The following is a 25566-nucleotide window of genomic DNA, read 5'->3' as shown; positions in this document are numbered from 1 at the left end:
GACCAGACCCTCTGAATGAAGAGTTTTAGGGAAAAATAAGCTCAGTACATAGATTTTCTTTCATCAAAATATAAAAATTTACTTAATCATTTCCACGATTTTATTTAATACTATACATAAATCACCCCAAAAAAGAACTCAAAATATAATTAGTTGAAAGAATTACTTGAAATTTCATTTCAGTATATATTATAAAGTCTGTGAGTTATTTTTTTCACATCTCTTGACAAACATGCAAAAGGAGAATAGGAAAAAATTAGCAAAAGGAAACTAAAGCTATCATATTGAAACATTTAAAATCTTTCCTGTGTATCCAAGTTTATTTTTCCAAAATAACCACAGTATTTCAAGAATAATAGTTCAAGTCCTTTGAAAAATATCTGAGAATTTCTGGATCTTGCCTTTATAAACCTTGTGTTTCATCTCCCAAGGTATCAGTTTCATTAAACACTTTTATTTTCTAACACTTTTTTTAAAAGTTATATTATCTTAGTAAAACGATCGGTGCTTAGTCACTCTGTTGCATCTGACTCTTTGCAACCCTCTGAACTGTAGCACACCAGGCTCCTCTGCCCATGGGATTTTCTAGGCAAGAGTACTGGAGTGGGTTGCCATTTCCTCCTCCAGGGGATCTTCCCAACCCAGGGATCAAACCTGCGTCTCCAGTGTCTCCCACATTGCAAGTGGATTCTTTACCCACTGAGCCATCAGGGATTCTCAAAGTAGTTGGTGCTCTACACCAAATACAGTTCCTAAATGTTCTGAAGTTCTTCTTGGAAGGAGACTTCCGTGGATAACTACCCTGTGATCATCCTGTGTGTGTGGGAACAGTCTACCTTAATCATAGGCAACAGAAAACATCTCTATTCCCTAACCCCTTCTCATCAAATTATCTAACACACATTTATTTCATAAGCTACTGACCAGGCTTTTCTTGAAGGAATCCTGAGCCTCCCTCTTGAGAGTCCTCTACCCCATCAGCCTCATGATAAGGGACAGTGAGCAGCCAACAAAACCTCATAGCATAATCTTTCTCTGCACAGCAGTACCACAAAAGAAAGCCACTGCTCTTGGGCCATGGCCTTATTTCCCAAGGATTACCTGAGCAGTAATAACTGCACACAGACTGAGAGAATTGGGCTTTATTCTCTCTAGATGCAAGCCCCTCCTCCCTTTCTTCACCTTGAGTTCTTTATTTGGGTTTATAACTGTAAGTACATTGAGTTGAATTGAGACAATGCATATAAGGAACTAAATAGAGTTCTTCACACCTACTAAGATTGTGGGAGCTGTTCACTGTGTAAATTCTGTCACTCCATCTGTAATGCTGAGAGTCAAATGTGGAATGTGATCTGGGCTGAGTTCAAATTGAGCTAAAACTCTAAAACACTGTCTTTTATTTCTCTCCTCTGATGTAATCTCCCAAGTAATTTCCTTATCATCACTGTACCAATATTTAAGTACCTTACTGGCTAGTTTATCATAACTTAAATTTTAAGGTAAGGACTTTTGTGGTGGTCCAGTAGCTAAGACTCTGCACTCCCAGTGCAGGGGGCCCAGGTTTGATCCCTGGTCAGGGAATTAGATCCCACACACCGCAACTAAGAGTTTGCATGCCACGACTGAAAATGATCCCTCATTGCAGGAACAAGGACTAAAGAACCACCTGCTGCAACTAAGACCTGGCGCAGCCAAATAAACAAGCATTTTTTAAAAAAAGAAATATCCTTTAAAAAATAAAATTTAAGGTAGTGATGAAATAAAAGCAAATGAAAGTTAAAGACTAAATCACGTGTGATATTTTGTTTGGACTAAATATCTGTACCAGTATCAGAGCAGACAGGGCAGCATTCTCCTTCAGGTATAATTGTTTGGGGGCACATCTGAGGGTGGCACGTGGTCTCATCACAAAGGACTTTTCCATTCAAGCAGAGGCAGGTGGTACAGGGCTCCGGAGACCACACAGCTTTGTTATACATGATCATCCCATTTGCCAAACAGTGTCCTTTCTTTCCTAGAAGAGAACAGTAACATTTGAATTCCTTGTCTGATCACTAGCACCTTTCAATGGAAGTGAGCCCAGTGTGAAGCCCAGAGTGATAGAGCCGCATGAGAATAACATTATATGTTCATTCATACATAGGGTAAAAGTATCTTACAGATGTAACCCCTTGAAGTGCTTTTCACATCTGCTCTCAAGCCCTCTTACTTCTCCGAGTGGACCTGAGTGGACCTCCTCATGGTGACTTGACTCTAAATTGTGCTTTCCATCCTGCGTCTGTCAGGATGGCTGAGCTATATAACAGCGACAAATAACCCTCAAGTCTCAGTTATTTCTTGTTCATGCTGGATATCCAATGTAGATATTGTTTGTCAAGACAAACAATAGGCTTTGTCTCCAAGCAGGCTACCCTGATGGCCACAGCAGTGGGAATGTGAGGTTGCAAATAACACACAAGCTCTAAATGTATCTAATTACATTGAACCAAGGCAAATTATATGGCTACATCTAACTTCAGAAGAGAAAAAGCAGTATAGTTCCACAGCATGCCAGAAAGCAGAGAACCAGAACAGCACTAACGATGAGCCAGCCCACACTGTACCCTTCCCAGAGTGCAGATGCAGAGGTGAAGTTAGGCTATATGCTTCTGGTGCTTCTGACATTGAAGTCTCAAGGATGCACTGCAGCTATCTCTGTTTTCAGAATTGTTGTGTTGTTGAAATACGAATCTAATACCCTTTTAAAGTGCACAGTGCAGTGGGTTTTAGTATCTTATTCTATCTTCATACATGGATAAGTGTGTCAGCTAAGCAGGCCATTAGACAGCCAATTTGAATGTTAGAGGCAATGTTTTCCTTCTAATCCTAATGTTAGTCCTGATAACTCATCTCCATTTGATGAGCCACTGTCCCCTCATGTGAGCTCTCACATTCGTCTCCTCTTCCTCACCACTGTGTCAGCCCTGTTCATCTCTAGGTGCATACCCAAGGGAACAGGAATTCAGATAGAAACTTGTACACAAATATCCATAGCTGTGCTATTCACAGTATCCAAAAGGTGGAAACAGCACATAGTTATCCATCAGTGGATGAAAGGATAAACAAAACAGTGTTTCTGTGCAGTGAAATATCATTCAGCCATAAAAAAGAATGAAGTACATACTACATGAGTGAACCTTGAAAACACTAGGCCAAGTGAAAGCAGTCAGACACAAAGGGCCACGTATTATAGGATTCCTTTCATATTAGATATACAGAATAGACAAATTCATAGAGACAGAAAGATTAGTGATTGCCAGAGACTTGGCAGGGAGGGGAAGGGTAGGAGAAAATGGGGAGTAAGTGTTTAATATGTATGCAGTTCTCTTTTAGGGTGAAGAAAATGTTCAGGAACTAGGTAGTGGTGATGGTTGTACAGTATTGTGAATATACTAAATGTCACTGAATTAATTGTACACTATATAATGGTTAAATGATGTTTTATGTTATGTGTATTTTATCACAATTTTAGAAAAGTCCGTTTTCCAGACCACTGGAAAACATTTTAGGACAATTTAGAAATGTTTAGTATACATTGTCTATACTTTATGCACATCACCCTATATTGTATACTTTTAAAACAGATTTGAGATCACTATGCACACTGTTTTTCAGTCTTTTTATTTTCTGTTATTATAGCTTGGATATCTTTCCACATAATTAGAGAAATTGACTTCATCATTCTTTAAGAGTTATGGGTACACTATAATTATCATTTTAGATTCCCTGCCTTGAGACTCTTTCTTCTCTCCAATCATGTTGTAAATATGACCTAAATTGTCTATTTTCATCATAATTGTATGTTATTTCTGTTAGCTTCATGGAAATAACATCTTTTAAAAGTATTTGGTTCTCTTGAGACAAATATGAAGTATTGGTCACAGAACATTATGTGGTAATATTTTCTTTTGTCTTCTCAGAGTTTTATGTAATGATAACATACGTATAATATAATTACTTTTTCCTTCCAAACCTGGAAAAATGTGGACCATTACATATTAGTGTTTAAAATGCCTAGTTGAAATCTTTGGAAGACTTTTCCAATCTTTTCAAACTTTAAAAAATCAGGAAAAAAATTCCGTAATTTGGTCTATATAAAATAAATTCAATGGCTTAACTTCATATTTGGTTGAAAATATTTAATAGCCATGAGTTCATAGACTCATCTGAATCATTTATTTCTATATCCTAGATAACCTGTCATGATAAATGACATGTATATTACTATAGTATGATTACAACTATTTAAAATACATGGCATAGTAAACAGACTAGAAATAATAAACCAAATAGTAAGTATGGTTTTATAAATATAGTTGTGGAATAAGTAATGTTTTTCTTTTTTCCAATAATTTTATAAGTATATTCTATAAATGATTTTTAATTATTTCACAATTTATCTTTGTAGATTAAACTAAAAGATAATAACTTGAATTTTTAAAAATTTTCTTCATGGAGGTTCTCTCTCTCTTCCTCTCTCCTACTATTTTCTTACCTGGTAACACATTATAGCTTGATTCTACTCCAGGAACACTTAAAAAAGATTCAAATTTTTCCTCCATACTGTAATCCAAGTTAATTATGGGAAGTTTTGCTGCAGGTGTAACTGTCTTCATCTGATGAATTCCAAGCTGTCTAACAGATCTGTGGGTGGGCAAGGAACTTTTTCTCAGTCTTCTATAATACATCTTCCTTCTTTGCCTCCTAGAAGTTTCTTCATTTTGTCCAAAGTCAGTTTGAAAAATGAGAAGCAGAAGAAAACAATACAAGCTTGAAAACTTCATGCTTTCTTTTTTACCATTTGATTCCTAGGATGAAAATGAAACAGAATTTTGAAGTTAGTGACTAAATTTTTACCTCTGAAAATTGGCTTATAATTGCCTGTATCCCTCAGCAGCAGTCTTTGAGAAATAAAACCTAGATATATGGGCTCAATGCTATATTATTACTGCCAAGTCAGAATTTAGAATTTTCCTGTCAGAATCAAAGGTTTTTGTTTTTGTTTTTGTTTGGCTGCACTGGATCCTCATTGCTACATGCAGGCTTTCTCTAGTTGCAGGTGAGCGGGGGCTAGTGCTCATTACAGTGCACAGGCTTATCATTGCATTGGCTTCTCTTGTTGCGAAGCACAGGCTCTATGTGCTCAGGCTTCGGTAGTCCCAACACACGGGCTCAGCAGTTGTGGTGTGCAGGCTCTAGGGAAGTTGTGGCTCGTGGGCTGTAGAGCGCCAGCCCAGTAGTTGTGGGATGCCGGGTTAGTTGCTCCTTGGCATGTGGAATCTTCCTGGTCCAGGGATCTAACCCATTTCCCCTGTATTGGCAGGCAAATTCTTACCAAACCGTACCACTATGGAAGTCCAAAGAAATTTTAGTATTTTATCTTAATCTTTATAGACCAGACATGAGCAAACTTCTGTCTATAAAGAACCAGACAGTAAATATTTTAGGTTTTACAGGCCGTGCATTCTTGTTATAACTCCTCCACTCAACTCTTGTAATATGGAAGTAGACAATATGTACGCAAGTGGGTGTGGCTGTGTTCCTATAGAACTCTATTTACAAAAACAGGCAGTGGGTCGGACTTAGCCCCTAGGCAGTAATTTGCCAGCCCCTTTCTGGACCGCTGTGTTGTAGGTTTCCAGAGGTTACTTGGGAGATTTCTCTCCACCTGTCTGCCAAGTCATTCTGTGACTAATGTCATCCACAACTTATTTTCCCAGCTCTTCTGTTCTAGTCTTTTATTCTCTAGTGTTATAATTTTCCTTGTTGGGAAGGAAGCAGCATAATTTCATCATATAAGAATAATAGCAAATTAATACCAGTTAGAAAGAGGTAAGAGAGACAAAGTAACTTTTAATCAACTGGTCTTAAGAGCAGCACATGGCCCGGTACATGATAAAGCTGAAAAACATGTTTGAGAAATGAATACTTTTTCAAACCATAAACATCAGTTCAGTTCAGCATGGAGTAGCACAAAACAAAAATCTCTGAGAGGGGGAAAATCCAAATTAATCTCCTGCACACTGCCTAGAGGGAGTTCCTTCCCAGGCTGAAGCCGAGGGTGAAGACCCAAGCAGAGCCTCACAATCTCCCAGAGCTGAAGAAACAAAACCCGGGGTCCCAGAGAGGCAAGAATTTGCAAAGCAGAGCACAGAGAGGTGAAAGCAACCCTGAGAAAGCCTTCCAAAGATACCAGTTCTTCAACTGAGTACTGATTAACACGTTTGTATGAGTAGACTCCTCAGCACTGAAGAAAGAACTACCATGAATGACAAAAAAAAAAAAAAAAAGTCTTTGGGATAGAAAAGACTGGGCAGACTCCATGTGTCCACCAGTCATAGTGGAGAACCTGTACTGCAAAGGGCATCAGGCAGAATGCTCAGAAGGGCATTGGCACATCAAAGAAGACAGTTTACTCTGGGCTGATGGCTGATCTGATCACATTCAACAGAACTGAACAGCAAGCCTTCTGGAAAGGATCAGACAATATGCAACAACTTAACCATGTCCCAGAGCACTCAGCAAGGGTTGGGAAAGTCAGCAAAAATTTACCAGGCACAAAGCAGGAATTGTTGACCCATAGTGATGAGGAAAATCAATCCATTGAAACACATCCATAGCACAGCTGACATAATTATTAAATAGGTCATTAAAAGTTATAAACACTTTAATTTCAAAGTTATTAAAACTATAATTTGTATGTTCAGGAAGATAGAGGAAAGATACTTAACAAAATCCAAATTGAACTTATAAAGATACAAAATACAATGTGAGAGAGAATCAAGGGATGAATAGGACATTAGACACCATAGGAAAAAATTAGTAAAGTGGAAAATATAGTCATAGAAGTTACTCAAAATGAAACACACAAGCACACAAGACCAGTAAAAAACATGAATGGAGCATCATCAAATTGTTGGGCAACTTTAAGTAGATCAGTTTACATCCAGTTCCAGTCCCTGAAGGAACTGTGTTTGAAGAAATAAAGACTGGTCTTTGCCCAAATATGAAGAAAATTATAAAGCCACATATCCAAGATCAATAGACCCCCAAAATAAGAAATATGAAGAAAATTCTGTCAAATATTCTTCATAATCAAATTGCTTTTAAGCCAGTAATAAGGAGAACATCTTAAAAGTAACTGGAGAAAAAACATAAGAATAGAATAAAAGACTTCTCATTCAGAATAGTCCAAGCCAGAAGACAATGGAGCAATAGCTTTTAGGTATTGGGGGAAAAATAGATAAACCTAGAGTTCTTTATTTTTTTTTAAGATTTTTCTTCTTTTTTTTTTTTTTGATGTGGACCATTTTAAAAGTCATCATTGAATTTATAACAATATTGTTTCTCTTTTATGTTTTGGTTTTTTGGTCAAGAGGCATGTAGGCTCTTATCTCCCTGACCAGGAATTGAGCCAGCACCCCTTACATTGGAAGGCAAACTCTTAATCACTGGACTGCCAGGGAAGTCCCTACTTAGAGTTGTATACTCAGTGAAAATGTCTTTCAGAAACACAGGCAAAATAAAGACTTTTTCAGACATAGAAAAGCTGAAGAAATTAATCACCAGCAGAAATGCACTACAAAAAATGCTACCATGTAAGGAAAATTATATTAGATGGAATTATGGAGCTACACAAACTAATGAAAGCCACAGGAAATAGCATATAAGTGGATAAGTACTCTTTTATTTTTAAATCTCTTTTAAAAATTATTGTTTATTACAGTCATCTGTTTAACAGTTGTGTTAATATAATAATACCGTATTTGGGGATTTCTATCTTAAGTGAAAGTAAAATGTATGACAACAGAAGCAGAAAGGAGAAAGTGTAAATATACTGTTGTAATGTACTTAGAAGTAAAGTGGAATATCAATTGAAGGTAAACTGTAATAAGTTAAAGATACATATTATATGCCCTAAGGTAACCACTAAACAAAAAGAGTTATAGCTAATAAGCCAATAAAGGTGTTAAAGTGGAATAATAAAAATAATCCAAAACATTACATGTGCTATGTGTTGTGCTCAGCCACTCAGTCGTGTCCGACTCTTTGCAACCCTATGGACTGTAGCCCACCAGGCTCCTCTATCCTTGGGATATTCCAGTTAATAATACTAGAGTGGATTGCCATTCCCTTCTCCAGAGGATCTTCCCAACCCAGAGATTGAACCAACGTCTCCTGTGTTGGCAGGCGGATTCTTTACCACTGAGGCACCTGTAAATCATATTGAATATGGATTCATTAACTGCTACAATTAAAAAGGAAGAGGCTATCCAAGTAGAATTTTTAAAAATTAAGACCCAACTCTATGCTGCCTATAAGAAACTCATGCTAAATAAAAACACAAGTAGGCTAAAATTACAAGGATGGAAAATATACCTCGGTAACACTAATCAAAAAAAAAGTGGATGGAATATTTTAGCAATAAAGTATTTTGCCACCAGGGCTTCCCTGGTGGCTCAGTGGTAAAGAATTCGCCTGCTAATGCAGGAAACACAGGTCCCTGGGTCAGTAGGATCCCCTGGAGAAGAAATTGGTAACACACTCCAGTATTCTTTCCTGGGAAAACCCATGGACAGAGGAGCCTGGAGACCGTCCATGAGATCACAAAGAGTCAGACATGATTTAGCAACTAAACAACAGCAATATATTTTTTTTTCATAATGCTGTTTCACACTTAATAGACTACAGTGTACTGTGAACATAACTTTTATGCACTTGGAAACAAACAAACAAAAAAAATGTGTGACTCCCCTTATTGGTGGTCTAATCAAATCCACAACATATCTGTATTATGCTTGTATGCTCATTTAATCAGAATTGCATGTTCCTTTATTTATGATCCTACTTTTAGTTTTTGTTTTTATTTTGCTCAGGTAATGCTTCTGTTTCCTTGCAATCTGTATCATTTATAATGGTGCTTCACTCTATAGAACTTAGATTTTGAATGAATCTTTGAAGTTATCTACTTTTCCATTAATGGGAAATTCTTTATCATCTATGTTCAAACTGCTCTGCCAGAAAAGTCTTCCTTTGATTGAGCTACAATTTGTTGTTGATCACATCATGGCTCATAAGAGGTTTAAAGATAAGAGCCACATTTACACAGTTATCTTTCCTGAGTTCTTAATCTTTTTTATCAATGCTTTTAAAGATGTGTTTAAGTTTCTAAAAATAGTACATAGTTTTTAAAAACTCAAAATGATATGTAGGCATAAAAGATGAGTTGCCTTAACCATAATTCATAGTTTAGTACAAGGGTAGGCATACTTTTTCTTCAGGGTCCAGAGAGTAAACATTTTCAGCTTTGCAAGACAACAGTCTCTGTTGAAATTACTCAACTTTGTTATTGTACCCCAAAATAGCAATGTACAAGAAGTAAATGGATGGCCACAACTATGTTCTGATGGCACTTTGAAAAATAGGATTTGGCCTGTGGGCCATAGTTTCCCAACCGCTAGTTTAAGAGTATCTTTCAAGATGCTTCCTAAACATGTATGAACATATACATTTAAATGTAAATGAACTATTCTATATATGTTTTAGTACAACCTGTTTTCTTTCCATTCAGTAATAAATTGTGGTCATATGGACATATATAGCAATGTTTATAAATATATATGGTCTGTGCACTCTATTTTCATTCCATAGGTTACATAACAATTTAGTGATGGATACTTAATTTTTTTTCATTTTTCTTTTATTATAAACACTCCTGTGAGAATTCCTTGGCAACCCAGTGGTTGATACTCCACCCTTTCACTGCCCATGGCCCATGTTCAATCCCTGGTTAGTTAATATATTTTTGCATTGTTTTACTTTCAGCCTTTCATATTTTCAATATACTTTCTATTAGCATATCATTTTTAGTGTAATATGACAATTTTTATCTTTGATCTTTTAATTGAATATTTTGTATTTATTGTAACATGATACATTTGGATTGAAATCTATTTTCCAACTATCTGTTTTCTAGTTGTCCTACCTGTTCTGTGTTTTTTTTTTTTCCTTCTCGCTTGCTTGTTTTTATTATACCATTAGTAATTATATACTTTTTCCTTTTATGTTCTTTGTAGAGATTACCACATATATCCTTGACTTATTGAGTCTAATATAAATTAGTACCTTTATCTATTCCTGGACGGCTTTAACTTTACTTACCTGATTCTGGCACATCTACTACTTTTGTTACATATTTTAGTTCTTTATTCAAAAGACGATGATAATGATTTTATGCTCACAATTCATTTAGATCAGGCTCTCTCAATCTTAGCACTATTAACATTTGTTTCAGATAATTCTTTTTTGTAGTGGAGGGGGGAGCTGGCCCTTGTATATTTAGTAGCATCCCTAGCTTCTACTCAGTAGATACCATTACCTCTCAGTTATAGCAACCAAAAATATCTTCAAATATTACCATATGTGTCTTGGGAGATGGAAAGAATCAGTCTACCTCCAGTTAAGAAACACTGGTTTAGGTCTACGTAAATATTTATCCTTTTTCTTTCTCCTTATTTCTTCCTGCATCTCCAGTCTTCTATCAGGATTATTTTCTTCTTAATTGAAGAATAGCTTTTAGTAATTCCTTTAGTGCAGGACTGCTGGTGACCAGTTCTTTTTATGTTTGTTTATATGAAAATGTTCATATCATATGTTCATTCTGAAAGAATGTATTTACTAAATGTGGAATTCTAGGTTAACAAGTGTCTTAGCATTTTGAAGATTTCACTCCAATGTCTTCTTTTTTCCGTATTTTGTATTGAGTAGTCATCTGTCAATCTAATTATTTTTCCTTTAAAGGTAACTTTTTTAGGCTGCTTTTAAGGTTTTCTCTATTTGGGATTCATAGCACTTCTTGAATCTGTGATCTTATATTCATCAAATTTGGAAACTTCTTAGCCCTTACCTCTTCAAATAACACTCTCCTGCTTCTTTCTCCTTTTTATTTTTAGAACTACAATGACATGTATGATGTGTTAGTTACTCAGTTGTGTCCACCTCTTTGCTATCCCATGGACTGTAGTTTGCCAGGCTCCTCTGTCCATGGAATTCTCCAGGCAAGAATACTGGAGTGGGTTGCCATTTCCTTCTCCAACATGTATGATAGTCTTCTCATTATGTCTTTAATGTCACTTTCTCTCATATTTTTCATCCTTCTGTCACCCTGTGATTGATCCTGGTTATTCCACTAACCTCTGTTCCATTTACTATCTGTTCAGCTGTGGTTTATCCACTATTGAATCCATTCATTGACTTACTTGTTTCTGTTTTTGTGGTTTCTTAGCTTTTTGGGTTTTCAGTAGGTTTTTATTCTTTCTGATTCTCTGCTGAAATTTTTAATCTTTCATGTTTTCAAAATGGTAATCACAGTTATTTAAGTCTGAGTCTGACAACTCCATTTTGGAACCCTTTATATGTCTATTTCTATTGTCTGTTATTTCTTTTTAGATTTTTAGCCATTTTCTTCTGTTTCTTCTTATGCCTGATGGCATTTGACTGCCAGCCATTACATATGAAAAATTATGAAAATACTTTGAAGCCTATAATGATGTATTATTTATCCCAAAAGAATTTACATTCAAACATGAAATTAAGTGTACTATCAGTCATAAATTACATGATTTGAAGCTGAGTTTCACTATATCTAGTTAATAATTATATTTTAGGTCCCAAACCAAAGCCTGGTGATTTCATCAGCATCACTTTTCCCTACCACCCCTGCTATTTGCCTGCTCCTTTCCTTGAGTTTTGTTTTTGTCATAACTTGGAGAGGCTGTTTTAAAGCTATACTAAGCTTCTTAGTCACCTTTTTTGGTTCCATAGATGCCTCCAGAAGAAAAGCTCTTTGGATCTTAGTTTTGTCCTAAATATTGGCCCTGTTATTTTCCCTACTTTTTTAAAAAATAATTCTCAGAAGTCTAAATTGCCTAGATTGCAATTATGAGAAGCAGAAGTCCCCTCAGATTAGTTACTATTTCGCTGAAAATTTATCCTCTTTCTTTAAGAGAATGTTTTCAGTTGTAAATTTTTTTGAATTCTTTTATGTCAGGAAATGTTACTTTGTTTACCTGGAAATAGAACTATGATTTTAAAATCATTTTTCTTCAATACTTTATAGGTATTGTTCCATTTGTTTTTTATATCTGCTCTTATTGATGAAAAGTTTAGCTTGAATCTGATTCTCATCTCTTTGTAATAAATCCTTTTTCCTCTCTCTGGAGAGGTTCTTTTCAGATCTTAAACTTATTTTTAATATTCAGAAGTTTTAACATAATGTACAGGGTTTTTTTGTTTGTTTTTTCCTTCTTTATGTATCCTTCTTGGGATCTTTTACTCTCAAGTAAAAGATATCTTTCTTTTCCACATACATTCTTTTAATTCAGTTCTTTCCTATACCTATTCAAGGCTGTGTTTTTCCTGTTTAAATTCATTCAAATCTCCTTGTATTTGAAAGATTCCTCATGGTTTCTGTCTCACCACAAGTTTCCCTTTTTATTTCCTACATAGCTATATATCCATGTGTGTATTTATTTGTAATATATCTTCTCTTATTTCTAGGTATTTGGTGAGAGGAAAGGAGTGATATCTGCTTAGCTTGCCCTCTTGAATCTTGGTAGTTCTTTTTATAACTTCATCCAACAGAATTATCCTCCTCTAGTCAGGTTGTACTTGGGTCATATGCTGACTTATCACCACTTTACCTTAGCTCAACAAATAGCAGCCTCTAAGGTATTTTCGTGTCAACTAACCTCAGCATGCAATCTTTTTTTCAGTATATATGTACATTAATTACTGCATTTCAAACCCTTTACTGTAGGTCATTGAGATGAAACTATATTAGAACAATGTTTTGTAATCTACATTAGTTTTTTAAAAAAACTAACTTGCGAAATGTGAGGGAGGAGCAAATTCCCTAGCTGATTGGCAGCTGAAATTGTAAAAGTCAATTCAGAGAGCAAGCTAATATGTTGGGAAGAAATGATAACAGCCGCAGGGGAAAGCAATATGAAAAGTTGGCTCATGAGACAGGGTAGAAATAGAATTTGCTAAGTGGCAGGGGAGGTGAACTGTGATAGTGTGAATTCTGTGTTCTACATAAAATCTGTACGTGGAGATTTTCTTGCTTTGACAGTTGACAGTTGGATATGTAGCTCTCCATTCTGTGGTAGGTAAGAGTTATGAGGAGTCAGGCCTCTGGATCTAAGGGCTCTGGAGGTAAACTTAATGAGTGTCTCAGGCATCATGTTGTCCCTGAGCCTCTTAACAAGAGTACTGCCCAAGCTCACCCTTCTCCCATTATCCCTACCTCTCTCTCTTTGTCTCCCCCACCCCAAATTGGCTCATTTTTGCTTATACAGAAGTCTAAATAGATACATACAGAAATAAATTTACAGAGCTATCTTAATTTTAACAAAATCAGACTCTAAATAGTCTCACTGAATTGTTTAAATAATTTTTATGAAATGGCCTCTCAATACTAATTTTATCATTGATGCCTAGGCCTTTGTTATTTTCAGTAATTTATAAAATTTCACATTGCATTTAATATTCACTTTATAATTGAGTGAATATGTTTCTAGAGGTAAACTTTTATGACACAGTAGGTCCAACCACTGTAGGCATTATTTTGATCAAGTAAAATTGTCTTTCTTTTTAGTATTTTTTGTGTTTATCCCAACATTAAATATCATCTGTAAATCCTGATTAACTTGTTTTTTTTTTTTTATTAAAGTTGTTCATCAGCTGTCTTAAGTAAGCTTTAGAAGGGTTTAAATTCAGTTTTAATCTTCTACACAAAGCCACAAGATACCTATTATCCCTTTTAACTTCACTTAGTAGGCTTAAAATGAAAAACATTTTTACTTAATGCTTTATGCTCTTTAGGACTTTAAAATAGAAAAGAATGAAATTTTCAAACCAACTTATACGTCTATTGAACAAGTAATTCTATTTAAACATATAAAAATATATTTAATCCTAATTTCATAAAGTTTTAAATAGTTCAGAAGTAGCCATCCTGAAAAAAGAAAACAAGTAAACAAAATAATGTACACTTTAGACTTTAAAAATCTTTTAGTAAGAGCTAATTTCCTCAAGTGCTAAACATATTTGCAATACAAAACACCCAAATATTAAAACCATTCCACACGCTTTAGTAGAAACTTAAAATTTAAAACATTTTACCTGGAAATCTAAACTAAGTAGGTTTTGCTTGGTGTCATTTAAGTCTCCAGATGAAAATGAAACAAAACCAGAGCTTTCTTTAAGACAAAGAAGGGAGTATTGAAAAATGTTAACTGACTTCTTTGTAAAATCTAAAATAACTGCCTCCCTTGGGGTTACATGCCTTTCAGTTCTTTGTGCAGAAAATCAGCCAAGAGAGTAACTAGGGAAAATGGTTACCAAGGCAAATATTTGTTCTAAATCACGGGAAAATGGAAAGCAGCAGGGGGTGGGGAGGAAAGCATTAGTCCGTAGGCTGAGAAAGTAGAGTTGGAAGCACAAAAGTGGGGCTTAAGAAATGTGTGATTTTCACAGACTAATTGCATTAAAAATGTTAACACTCATACTAGCCTTCATGTCACTTGAGCTTTATCAGACAGCAGAGATACTGTTGTTGCCAAGTTAGAGGACCGTACATTCCTGGGATGCCTTTAATTGGGTTAATGTTATTTAAATCTCTAATCAGCTCCCTACCAGCCAAACCAATTTCTCACACAATATTGTTAACAAATCAGGGCTTCCCTGGTGGCTCAGTGGTAAAGAATTCGCCTACAGGCGGACACGGGTTTGATCCCTGATCCAGGAAGACCCCACATGCGGCAGAGCAACTAAGCCCGCTGTAATGAGAAGCCTGCACACTGCAACTGAGAGTAGCGCACACAGTAACAAAGACCAAGAACAGCCAAAGATAAATAAAATTTTTAAAAGCTGTTATATATTAGTGTCACTGAAATCATATAACTTCCAACCTTAAGCAATAATAAAATAGGCAGGAGAGCCGTGAGGCTTCTGATTAGGGCAAATTGGTTATCTAGTTCAGCCTCAGTTTCTTCATCTGCAAATGAGCAGGTCACAGTCAGATCAAGGTTCCTGGCCCATAGTGCTGCTTATGGGGGACCTTGGATGAATTACTGCTGTTTGTAACTAACATTTATTCTTTATACAGCTGGGATGGTAATACCTACCTTTCAAATTTTTGTGCAAGTAGAATGAATAGCATATATAAAATTCCTCTCATAGACTAGGTAATTTTAATATCTGCTTTTTAAAATTCTTACTTTAAAAAAAAATAAAATTCTTACTTTACCTCAGGGGTCTAAATTGCTTGACAGAGAAGAGCTACATTTTTGTCTTTCCAAAATCTTAATGTGACTTGGATAGACCAAATCAAGATGATAGATTGAACACACAGGCCACCCAAATTCCTAAAACTAAAAACTACATTTTCTTTTAAAAATGTAGTACTGCACCACAAAATTATTAGTACTATTAGAAGACAAAATTTTTGATAAATTCCTTAAAGACTGAAAGCATATAGGCTCTGTCTGACAGATGACACTATAGCCCAAACAGGTGTAAGACAGGATAATTTTGTGGGTGTTCCAAGTTTAAAAATTACAGATCTTAGGAATGGTGAGATACATTTGGAAACAGCACTCAGCAGAAGCAGGGTATATGACCCCAATCCTCCTGATGTCTCCATCATTTGTTCCAAGTATTATGCATTTACCTCCAAATTGAACCCGTGTTCTCATCTACTTGGTCTTGCATGTCTAATTGAAAAGGGAGCTCCCATGTTCAGAATCCAAACTAGCTCAACTGAGTACAAACACTAAGTTGACTATCTCTACCCACACATTCTGAGCTTTTCGTCAGTGTTTCTAACATAAGTAGATAGCCCAGGATTACCAAATATTTGGGAAAATACTAACATTAGAGATAGGAGTTCCCCTCGTCTCTTCCCCCACAATACCTGCACACAATCCGAAAAGAGCTTTGGAGATTAAATCAAGAATGAGATGCCACTAGACACCTATTAGAATTGCAAAAACCAAAACAGTGACGATACCAAATGCAAGTGAGAATGTGGGGCAGTAGGAATTCTCATTCATTGCTGGTGGGAATATTAAATGATACACACTCTTTTGAAGGTAGTTTGGAGGTTTTCTAGAAAAATTCTACAGTCACACTCCTTGATATTTACCCAAATAAGTTGAAATCACAAAACCTGCACACAGATGTTGACAGCAGTTTTATTCATAATTGCCAAAACTTGGAAGCAACCTTTAATAGGTGAATGGATAAACTGTGGTACATCCTACAATGGAATATTATTTAGTGCTAAAAAGAAATAGGCTACTAAGCCATGAAAAGACATGGAGGCACTTTAAATGCATATTGATGAGTGATTCCAGCTATGTGACATTCTGGAAAAAATAAATCTGTCAAGACAATGAAAAGGTCAGTGGTTGCCAGGGGTTGTTGGGGGGGTGGGTCAGAGAGAAATGAATAGGTGAAATCACAGAAGATTTTTAAGTCAGTGGAAATACTCTATATGATATCATAATGATGAATACATGTCTTTGTACAATTATGTAAACTCAGAATGTGCACACCAAGAGTGAACCCTAATGTAACTTATAAACCTGAGTGATTATGTTGTATATAGGTTCATCAGATGTAACAAATGCACCACTCTACTAGAGGATGTTGATAATCAGGGAGGCTGTGTGATGAGAGTACTAAGGATACATGGAAAACTTGTGTACTTTCCTCTCAGTTTTTCTGTGCATCTGAAACTGCTCTAAAAAAAGAGTCTTTAGGCCTTCCCTAGGAACTTCCCTCAATCAATTAACCTCAGATATGCAGATGACACCACCCTTATGGCAGAAAGTGAAGAGGAACTAAAATGCCTCTTGACGAAAGTGAAAGAGGACAGTGAAAAAGTTGGCTTAAAGCTCAGCATTCAGAAAACTAAGATCATGGCATCTGGTCTCATCACTTCATGGGAAATAGATGGGGAAACAGTGACAGACTTTATTTTCGGGGGCTCTAAAATCAGTGCAGATGGTGATTGCAGCCATGAAATTAAAAGACGCTTACTCCTTGGAAGGAAAGTTATGACCAACCTAGATAGCATATTAAAAAACAGAGACATTACCTTACCAACAAAACTCCGTCTAGTCAAGGCTATGGTTTTTCCAGTGGTCATGTATGGATGTGAGAGTTGAACTGTGAAGAAAGCTGAGCACCAAAAAATTGATGCTTTTGAACTGTGGTGTTGGAGAAGACTCTTGAGAGTCCCTTGGACTGCAAGGAGATCCAACCAGTCCATCCTAAAGGAGATCAGTCCTGGGTGTTCATTGGAAGGACTGATGCTGAAGCTGAAACTCCAGTACTTTGGCCACCTGATGCGAAGAGTTGACTCACTGGAAAAGACCCTGATGCTGGGAGGGATTGGGGGCAGGAGGAGAAGGGGACGACAGAGGATGAGATGGCTGGATGGCATCACCGACTCAATGGACATGAGTTTGAGTAAACTCCAGGAGTTGGTGATGAACAGGGAGGCCTGGTGTGCTGCGATTCATGGGGTCGCAAAGAGTCGGACACGACTGAGTGACTGAACTGAACTGAGGAACTTGCCTATAGCTCAGATGGTAAAGAATCTTCCTGTATGCAAGAATACCTGTAATGCAAGAGACCCAGGTTCGATCCCTGGGTCAGGAAGATCCCCTGCAGAAGGAAATGGCAACCTACTCTAGTATTCTTGCCTGGAGAATTCCACGGACAGAGGAGCTTGCTGGGCTACAATCCATAGGGTCGCAAAGAGTCAGACGTGGCTTAGTGACATGCACACACACCCAGGCCTTCCCTGGTGGTCCAGTGATTAAGAATCTCCCTGTCAATGCAGGAGACATGGGTTCAATCCCTGACCTGGGAAGATTCCACATGCCGTGGAACAAATAAATCCTTGTGCCACAACTACGGAAGCCTGTGAGCCACAACTACAGAAGCCCACACATCTAGAGTCCATGTTCTGCAAGGAAGAGTAACCCCTGCTTGTTGCAACTAGAGAGAGTCCATGCAGTCAAAAATAATAAAATAAAAAAAAATTTTTTTAATAGTCTTTAAAAGAGAATGTGGCCTGATTTGAAATATATACATTGTTTTCAGAAGAAAAAAATGTGGATAACATGCAGTATTAGACACATTGGACACATTGCTTAGAGCAAAAGGAAACTCATTCTTTTGAGAACTTAGCAATAGCTATATTCTTTCCCAGCCTTCCACTTCTAGGAATCCATTATAGAAACATGTCTTTCTCTGCACAAGTGTACCTCCAGAAAAGTACTTTGAAGCATTGTACCCAAGTGTAGAGAGGGTAATTAAACAGTTGTATACTGACAGGGAACAGTAGGCTGTTATAAAGTTACGTGGAGAGCCTGAAGTAACTATTATACAGACATGCATAGTTGTCCACAATATTACCAAGAAGAAGAAAGAAACTTTAAAGCAGCGCATATGCTATTATGTTACCTTCTTTTAACCTATACAATTTAGTATCTTCCTAGAGAAAAAATTGGAAGAAATAAATAACCAAATGTTAGTTATCTTTGGGTGATGAAATTATGAGAGGATTTTTAGTATGTAATTCTGTATTCTTATAATGTTTTGAGCTTTTCATAACCAGGTCAGATAAAAGGAATCTTTTTAAAAAAATTTAACCAATCAGAAAAAGAAATAATTTAAATAGCAGCATAGAGGAGTAGCCAAGACTAGTAAAGTTGCAGGGAACCAGATTGTAGTTTCTGAGGTCCCTGCTCTAAAATCTTGTGAGTTAATGGACTGTTACATGAGTCCTTCTGCAGAAACTGTTTTAACCACAGTAGTATCAACACATGGAAAATGCTGGTATTCGTGTTCTCCTCCTGTTTATTATTGCAGCTATAACTATGTTCTAAAGCTTGGCTCTGACGGCTGCTCTGCAGTTTGGTGTTGGTCACCAAACAGGATGTCAACAGGTCCTTCAGCACCCAGGCTATAAGCACAGCCAGTGCAGGTTCCAACTCCAAAACATACTTTTGAGTAAAGTCTCCTTTTCGGTATTTTTACCTCTGTGGTAGAAAGTGCCAATGAGTTAGTTTTTCTTTTAAGGTTGTAGTTGCTTATGACAACTTTGTAGATAACACTCAGATAAAGCTAAATTTTGAAAATTTTAAGTAAGGGTCCTCTCAGAAATGGGAGTCTTAACTTACCTCAAGCCTATTCTATATCCCTTCTTAGTGTCATAGTCAAATGCCTTTTCAGCTAACTCGTACTGAATTTGCTTCATCTTCCCACAAAGAATACTACACACATCTTTTGGCCACATCACATGTGGGAACACAATCCCTGGGCATTTGAAGTGCAGAATCTCAACCAGTGGACCACCAGGGAAGTCCCTACTACAGGCCTATATTAGTCAACACATTCTACTAAACAGTTCTTTAAGATCAGCATAACCATATTATAACCTGACAAGGAAATTATAAAAAAGGGGTAATTATAAATCAGCCTCACTAATGAACATAGATTTTAAAAAACTAAAATATTAGCAAACCAAATCTACTAGTATATAAATAGGATAATATATCATGACTGTACTAGGTTTATTCAACAAATACCTGGTTGATTTAAGGATAAAATCCAAACATTATATGATCATCTTAATGTTTAAAGAAGGAAGAGGGAGGAAAAAAGCTTTTACATACTAGAAATAGAAGAGAACTCATTAGTCATCAGAGTATCTACAGAAAATAACTTCTTCCACTCATAGCTATATACCCAAGAGAAGTGGAAACATAAATCCACATGAAAACTGTACACCAGTTTTTAAACTACACTCTTCATAACAGCCAAAATGTGGGAACAACTCAAATATCCAGCTGATGAATGGAGAAAGTAAGTATATTCTGTTTCTACAATGGAATATTATTCAGCAATGAAAAGGAATGCTATGATACATGCTACAACATAGATGAACCTCAAACACATTATGTTCAGTGCAAGAAGCCAATCACAAGAGGCCACATATTGTATGCCTCTTTTATATGAAATGTCCACAGTAGGCAGATCCACTAGGCAGAAAGTAGATGAGTGGTTGTTGGGGTAAGGAGACTTAGAGTGGGGTGACAGAATGGGGAGTGACTGCTAATGAGTACAATGTTTCTTCATAAAGTGAAAGTTTCTTCATAAAGTTTCTTCAAATGTTCCAAAAATAGGTATCAGTGATATCTCCCAAATAAGAAAGTGAAGTCGCTCAGTCATGTCCAACTCTTTGTGACCCCATGGACTGTAGCCTACCAGGCTCCTCCATCCATGGGATTTTCCAGGCAAGAATACTGGAGTGGGTTGCCATTTCCGCCTCCAGGAGATCTTCCCGACCCAGGGATTGAACCCGGGTCTCCCACCTTGTAGGCAGACGCTTTACCGTCTGAGCCACCATGGAAGTCCATAGAAAGTGAAAGAAAGGGAAGTTGCTCAGTCTCTCTCAAATATGAAAACACTAAAAACTACTAAATTGTATACTCTAAAAGGGTGAATTTAATAATATGTAAATTATATCTCAGCAAAGCTACTATTAAAAAATATTCAATGTTGTAATACTGACATTTTTCCCTTTTTGGGAACAAGACAGGCAGGCTCACTGAAAGTTCTGGCCAGTGCAGTAAAACAAGGAGAGGGGAGGGGGGTGGGAAATTTAAGTAGAAAAGTAGAAAATTGGGACTTCTCTGGTGGTTCAGTGGTTGGTACTTTTGCTGCCAGGGGCCTAGGTTCAATCCTTGGTCAGGAAACTTGAGATCCAGCAGAACATGTAATGCAGCCCCCCAAAAAGTGTAAGAAAATTAAGGAATATTACACAGGTGAAATACTTTCTTTGCATAGGAAATCTGAAATGAGGGAGGGGTGGTCAAATGAGTAAAGGGACTCACCTGTATGGTGAGAGATGGAAAATAAATTTTTTCTGGTGAGCATATTACAAGTGCTTAGGAAGCATCACTACAAACAAAGATAGTGGAGGTGGTGGAATTCCAGTTGAGCTATTTCAAATCCTAAAAGATGATGCTGTTAAAGTGCTGCACTCAATATGCCAGCAAATTTGGAAAACTCAGCAGTGGCCACAGGACTAGAAAAGATCAGTTTTCATTCCAATCCCAAAGAAAGGCAATGCCAAAGAATGTTCAAACTACTACACAATTGTACTCATCTCACACACTAGCAAAGGAATACTCAAAATTCTGCAAGCTAGGCTTCAACAGTACATGAATCAAGAAATTCCAGATGTTCAAGCTGGATTTAGAAAAGGCAGAGGAACCAGAGATCAAATTGCCAGCATCCGTTGGATTGTAGAAAAAGCAAGCGAATTCCAGAAAAACATCTACTTCTGCTTCATTGACTCTGCTAAAACCTTTGTGTGGATCACAACAAACTGTGGAAAATTCTTAAAAGAGGAGGGAACACCAGACCACCTTACCTGCCTCATGAGAAATCTGTATGCAGGTCAAGAAGCAACAGTTAGCACCAGATGTGGAACAACGGACTGGTTCAAATTGAGAAAGGAGTACATCAAGGATGCATATTGTCACCCAGTTTATTTAACTTATACGCAGAGTACATCATACAGAATTCTGGGCTGGATGAAGCACAAGCTGGAATCAAGATTGCCAGGAGAAATACCAATAACCTCAGATTTGCAGATAACGCCACCCTTATATCAGAAAGCAAAGAGGAACTAAAGAGCCTCTTGATGAAAGTGAAGGATGTATCTAGTCAATCCTAAAGGAAATCAGTCCTGAATATTCATTGGAAGGACTGATGCTGAAGCTTAAGCTCCAGTACTTTGGCCACCTGATGTGAAGAACTGACTCATTGAAAAAGACCCTGATGCTGGGAAAGATTGAAAGCAAAAGGAGAAGAGGGCAACAGAGGATGAGATGGTTAAATAAATAGCATCACCAACTCAATGGACATGAATTTGAGCAGACTCTGGGAGATAGTGAAGGACAGGGAAGCCTGGCAATGCTGCAGTCCATGGGTTGGTTGCAAAGAGTAGGAAACCACTTAGCAACTGAACAACAATATTCCATTGTATATATGTACTACATGTTCTTTATACATTCCTCTGTCAACAAACATTTATGTTGCTTCCATGTCTTGGCTCTTGTAAACAGAACTGCAATGAATATTGGGGTGCCTGTATCCTTTTGAACCATGGGCTTCTCTGGATATATGCCCAGGAGTGGGATTGCTGGGTCATACAATAACTATTTGTAGTTTCTTAAGGAACTTCCAGATTGTTCTCCATAGTGGCTGTACCATTTTACATTCCCACCGCCAGTGCAGGAGGGCTCCCTTTTCTCCACACCCTCTCCAGCATTTATTGTTTATAGACTTTTTTATGATGGCCATTCTCACTGGCGTGAGGTGGTATTTCATTGTAGTTTTGATTTGCATTTCTCTAATAATTAGTGATATTAAGCATCTTTTCATGCATTTCTTGGCCATCTACATGTCTTCTCTGGAGAAATGTCTATTTAGGTCTTCTGCCCATTTTTTGACAGCGCTGTTTGTTTTCTGGATGTTGAGCCACATGAGTTCTTTGTAAATTTTGGAGACTAATCCCTTATCAGTTGCATTGTTTGCAAGTATTTTCTCCCATTCCATGGGTTGTCTTTGTGTTTTGTTTGTGGTTTCCTTTGCTGTGCAAAAGCTTTTGAGTTTAATGAGATCCCATTTGTTTATTTTGGTTTTATTTCCACAACTCCACTCAGAAAATGGCTCAGAAAAGATATTGCTGTGTTTTATGTCAAAGAGTGTTCTGCCTATGTTTTCCTCTAAGAGTTTTATCCAGTTTTCCCAGCACCATTTATTGAAGACACCATCTTTTCTCCATTGTATAGTCTAGCCTCCTTTGTCGTGTTAGTCACTTAGTCATGTCCGACTCTTTACGATCCCATGGGCTGTAGACCACCAGGCTCCTCCGTCCATGGGATTCTCCAGGCAAGAATACTGGAGTGCGTTGTCATTCCCTTCTCAAGGTTATCTTCCCGCCCCAGGGGTTGAACCCAGGTCTCCCACATTGCAGGCAGATGCTTTACCGTCTGACCCACCTGAGAATGCCTTCTTTGTTGTAGATTTATTGACCATAGGTGTGTGAGTTTATTTCTTGACTTTATATCCTGTTCCATTGATCTATATTTCTGTTTTTGTGCCAGTACTGTACTATTTTGATGACTGTAGCTGTGTAGCATAAAGTCAGGGAATGTGATTCCTCCAGCTCCATTTTCCTTTCTTAAGATTGCTTTGTTTTTATTCAGGGTCTTTTGTGTCTCCCTACAAATTTTAAGGTTGTTTTTTTTTTCTTGTTCTAGTTCTGTGGGAAATGCCTTTGTTGATTTGATAGGGATTGCGTTCAATCTGTAGATTGCCTTGGGCAGTATAGTCATTTTGATAGTATTGATTCTTTCTTTTTTTTTATATGAAAAGATGTTTTATTATTATTTTACTATATAACATATTAGTGAATACACCCAATTGTATCTTCTCAAAAGGCAAATGAGATCCAGGGTAACATTCCTCTTTGATTCCTAAAAACATCAATATCATCTGTCTTTTGGAGGATTCAGTTTCCTACGACGTCTATGATACTGTCCACGAGGATACCAACAGTGCTTAGTAGTAAAGAACATTTTACTGAGTTGTTCTATCATGGGTCCTTGCTCTAAGTGTTCACTTTTTTCTTCTAATCTGGTTTTCAGTACTAGATCATGTGTTTCTTCATTGTTGTGCACTGGATCTGGCCAAGGGATAGGTTTTGTGTGTTCATATGGAATGTCCACAGAAGGGTGATAGCAAACTATTGTCCTGGCCTCAGATGTCAGAGCAAGCTCTACTTTGCAATTATAGTCGTCTGGAAGAGAAGAATACGTAGATTTGTGACCAACACAATATAAGGCTCCGTTTTGAATTGGAAATAAATGTTTCAAGATAGTTCTGCTTGATATTGCCCATTTTACTGCTGCCAATGCCATGGTGAATCAAAATGCTTATCAGGTGGTATAAAGATGATTTGAAGAGAAACTGCTTTTAAAATCGGCTTCTAGATATAACAATCTTCACCCCTGGACTGCAGCTCACCGCGAACCCACCATCTTGCCTCCAGTATTGATTCTTTCATCAAAGAACGTGGTATGTCTTTCTAGCTGTTTGTGTCATCTTCAGTTTCTTTCATCATCATCTTAGAGTTTTCAGTGTACAGGTCTTTTGTCTCCTCTGGTATGCTTATTCCAAGACCAGACTTTAACATCACTTAACACTTGGGCTTGAATGTCACACTCTGGAGATAGCTGAGTCATTCAGGCTTAGATCATGAACACAAAAGAATGGATAGGTGGGAGCTGACTCTTAATATTCACACCTCCCAGCTATCCATTCTTTTGTGTTCATGACCTAAGCCTAAATGACTCAGCTATCTCCAGAGTGTGACATTCAAGTCCAAGTGTTAAGTGATGGCACTGACTGTGTCTCAGTGGAATCAGGGAGCCCTTGAATCAACAGCAAGGCATTTTGCATAACTGTAATTTGTTCTTCTTTATTTACTAATATATTCAGCTTCTGTCAGTCAGAAAGGATCTTCCTATATCCTGTCTGGATGTCCTCAAACTACCATCTATTCCATCTTCCCATTCTCTCCTTGATTTCTTGAAATAATATCTACAGAAAACACCTCCATGTGTTCGGCCTCCCATTTGTTCCTTAATCTACTGTGATTCAGCTGTGGCATTTATGGTCGGCGTAAAAGTGCCCTCTCAAACTTTCAGTGGGCCACAGAAGCCATCTATCAGCCTTCTTTTTTCTTACTGTTTTATTGATCGCCCTATTCTTGGAAGTCTATCTGTCCTTCCCTCTATCCATCTTTCTTTCCTTCATCTTTTACTGACTTCATCCCACCCACTTCCACATCATAAATATTCATGTTCTCCATCCTCCATAGCCCTCTTCTATATCTGTCCTTGCTTGCCCTCATAATATTGTTCATCCAGTAAGCAAACATAAAGGAGCACTAATAACATTGCTTTAACATATGCCAATGAGCTACAGATCTATTTTAAGCTCTTAACTGTTTCCTGAGCTTTATATTCAAGCTGCCAACTTTGATTTGTTCAAGTTGGTTTGGATCGCTCCCACGAGTTGTATCAGTACATACAGAAGAACAAGATGTACCATCTGCTCCAAAACTTGTTATTCCTCCTGTATTCCTTATTGTGGATAACTCATGGAAATTCAGAAATGCAAGATTTACCTAATCACTGGTTTTACTGCTCAGAGGGGTTTTAAATTTTGGTTCCATCTCTCCCTTTTATAGCTGTTTATTTAAGTTTAGGCTTGAAAGGAGATATGAGTTTATATCATGTCTGCACAGCTAGGATATAGTTTTGCTTATCCAAGCCAACTTATTTTAACACTTGTAATATTCAGATAAGT

The 25566-nt window shown here is 37.1% G+C and overlaps 3 protein-coding genes across 4 annotated transcripts in view; 1 reads left to right on the top strand and 2 right to left on the bottom strand.

The window, feature by feature from the left end:
- ECM2 (extracellular matrix protein 2) overlaps positions 1 to 14378 on the bottom strand; it is a 36973-nt gene extending 22595 nt beyond the window's left edge. For both annotated transcript variants that reach the window (XM_043927872.1, XM_043927873.1), the window contains exons 1-3: positions 14224 to 14378; positions 4535 to 4847; positions 1826 to 2014 (exon numbers count right to left, since the gene is read on the bottom strand). In XM_043927872.1, coding sequence (XP_043783807.1) covers positions 1826 to 2014; positions 4535 to 4823 — 478 coding nt within the window. In that variant the 5' untranslated portion in view covers positions 4824 to 4847; positions 14224 to 14378. The remainder of the gene's footprint in view (positions 1 to 1825; positions 2015 to 4534; positions 4848 to 14223) is intronic.
- LOC122710226 (centromere protein P) overlaps positions 1 to 25566 on the top strand; it is a 225125-nt gene that overhangs the window by 175047 nt on the left and 24512 nt on the right. The window lies entirely within an intron of this gene.
- LOC122710227 (39S ribosomal protein L42, mitochondrial-like) lies at positions 23550 to 24210 on the bottom strand. Its single transcript, XM_043927885.1, has one exon. It carries the CDS (start codon positions 24111 to 24113, stop codon positions 23685 to 23687), a length of 429 nt encoding a protein of 142 aa, XP_043783820.1. The 5' UTR covers positions 24114 to 24210; the 3' UTR covers positions 23550 to 23684.

Source organism: Cervus elaphus, chromosome 16, assembly GCF_910594005.1.
Source record: "Cervus elaphus chromosome 16, mCerEla1.1, whole genome shotgun sequence".
Lineage (NCBI taxonomy): Eukaryota > Metazoa > Chordata > Mammalia > Artiodactyla > Cervidae > Cervus > Cervus elaphus.
This window is presented reverse-complemented; position numbering and strand designations above follow the sequence as displayed.

Excerpts from the sequence above, each read along its gene's own strand:
- LOC122710227 (XM_043927885.1), bottom strand. The coding sequence starts at position 24,113 with ATGGCATTGGCAGCAGTAAAATGGGCAATATCAAGCAGAACTATCTTG.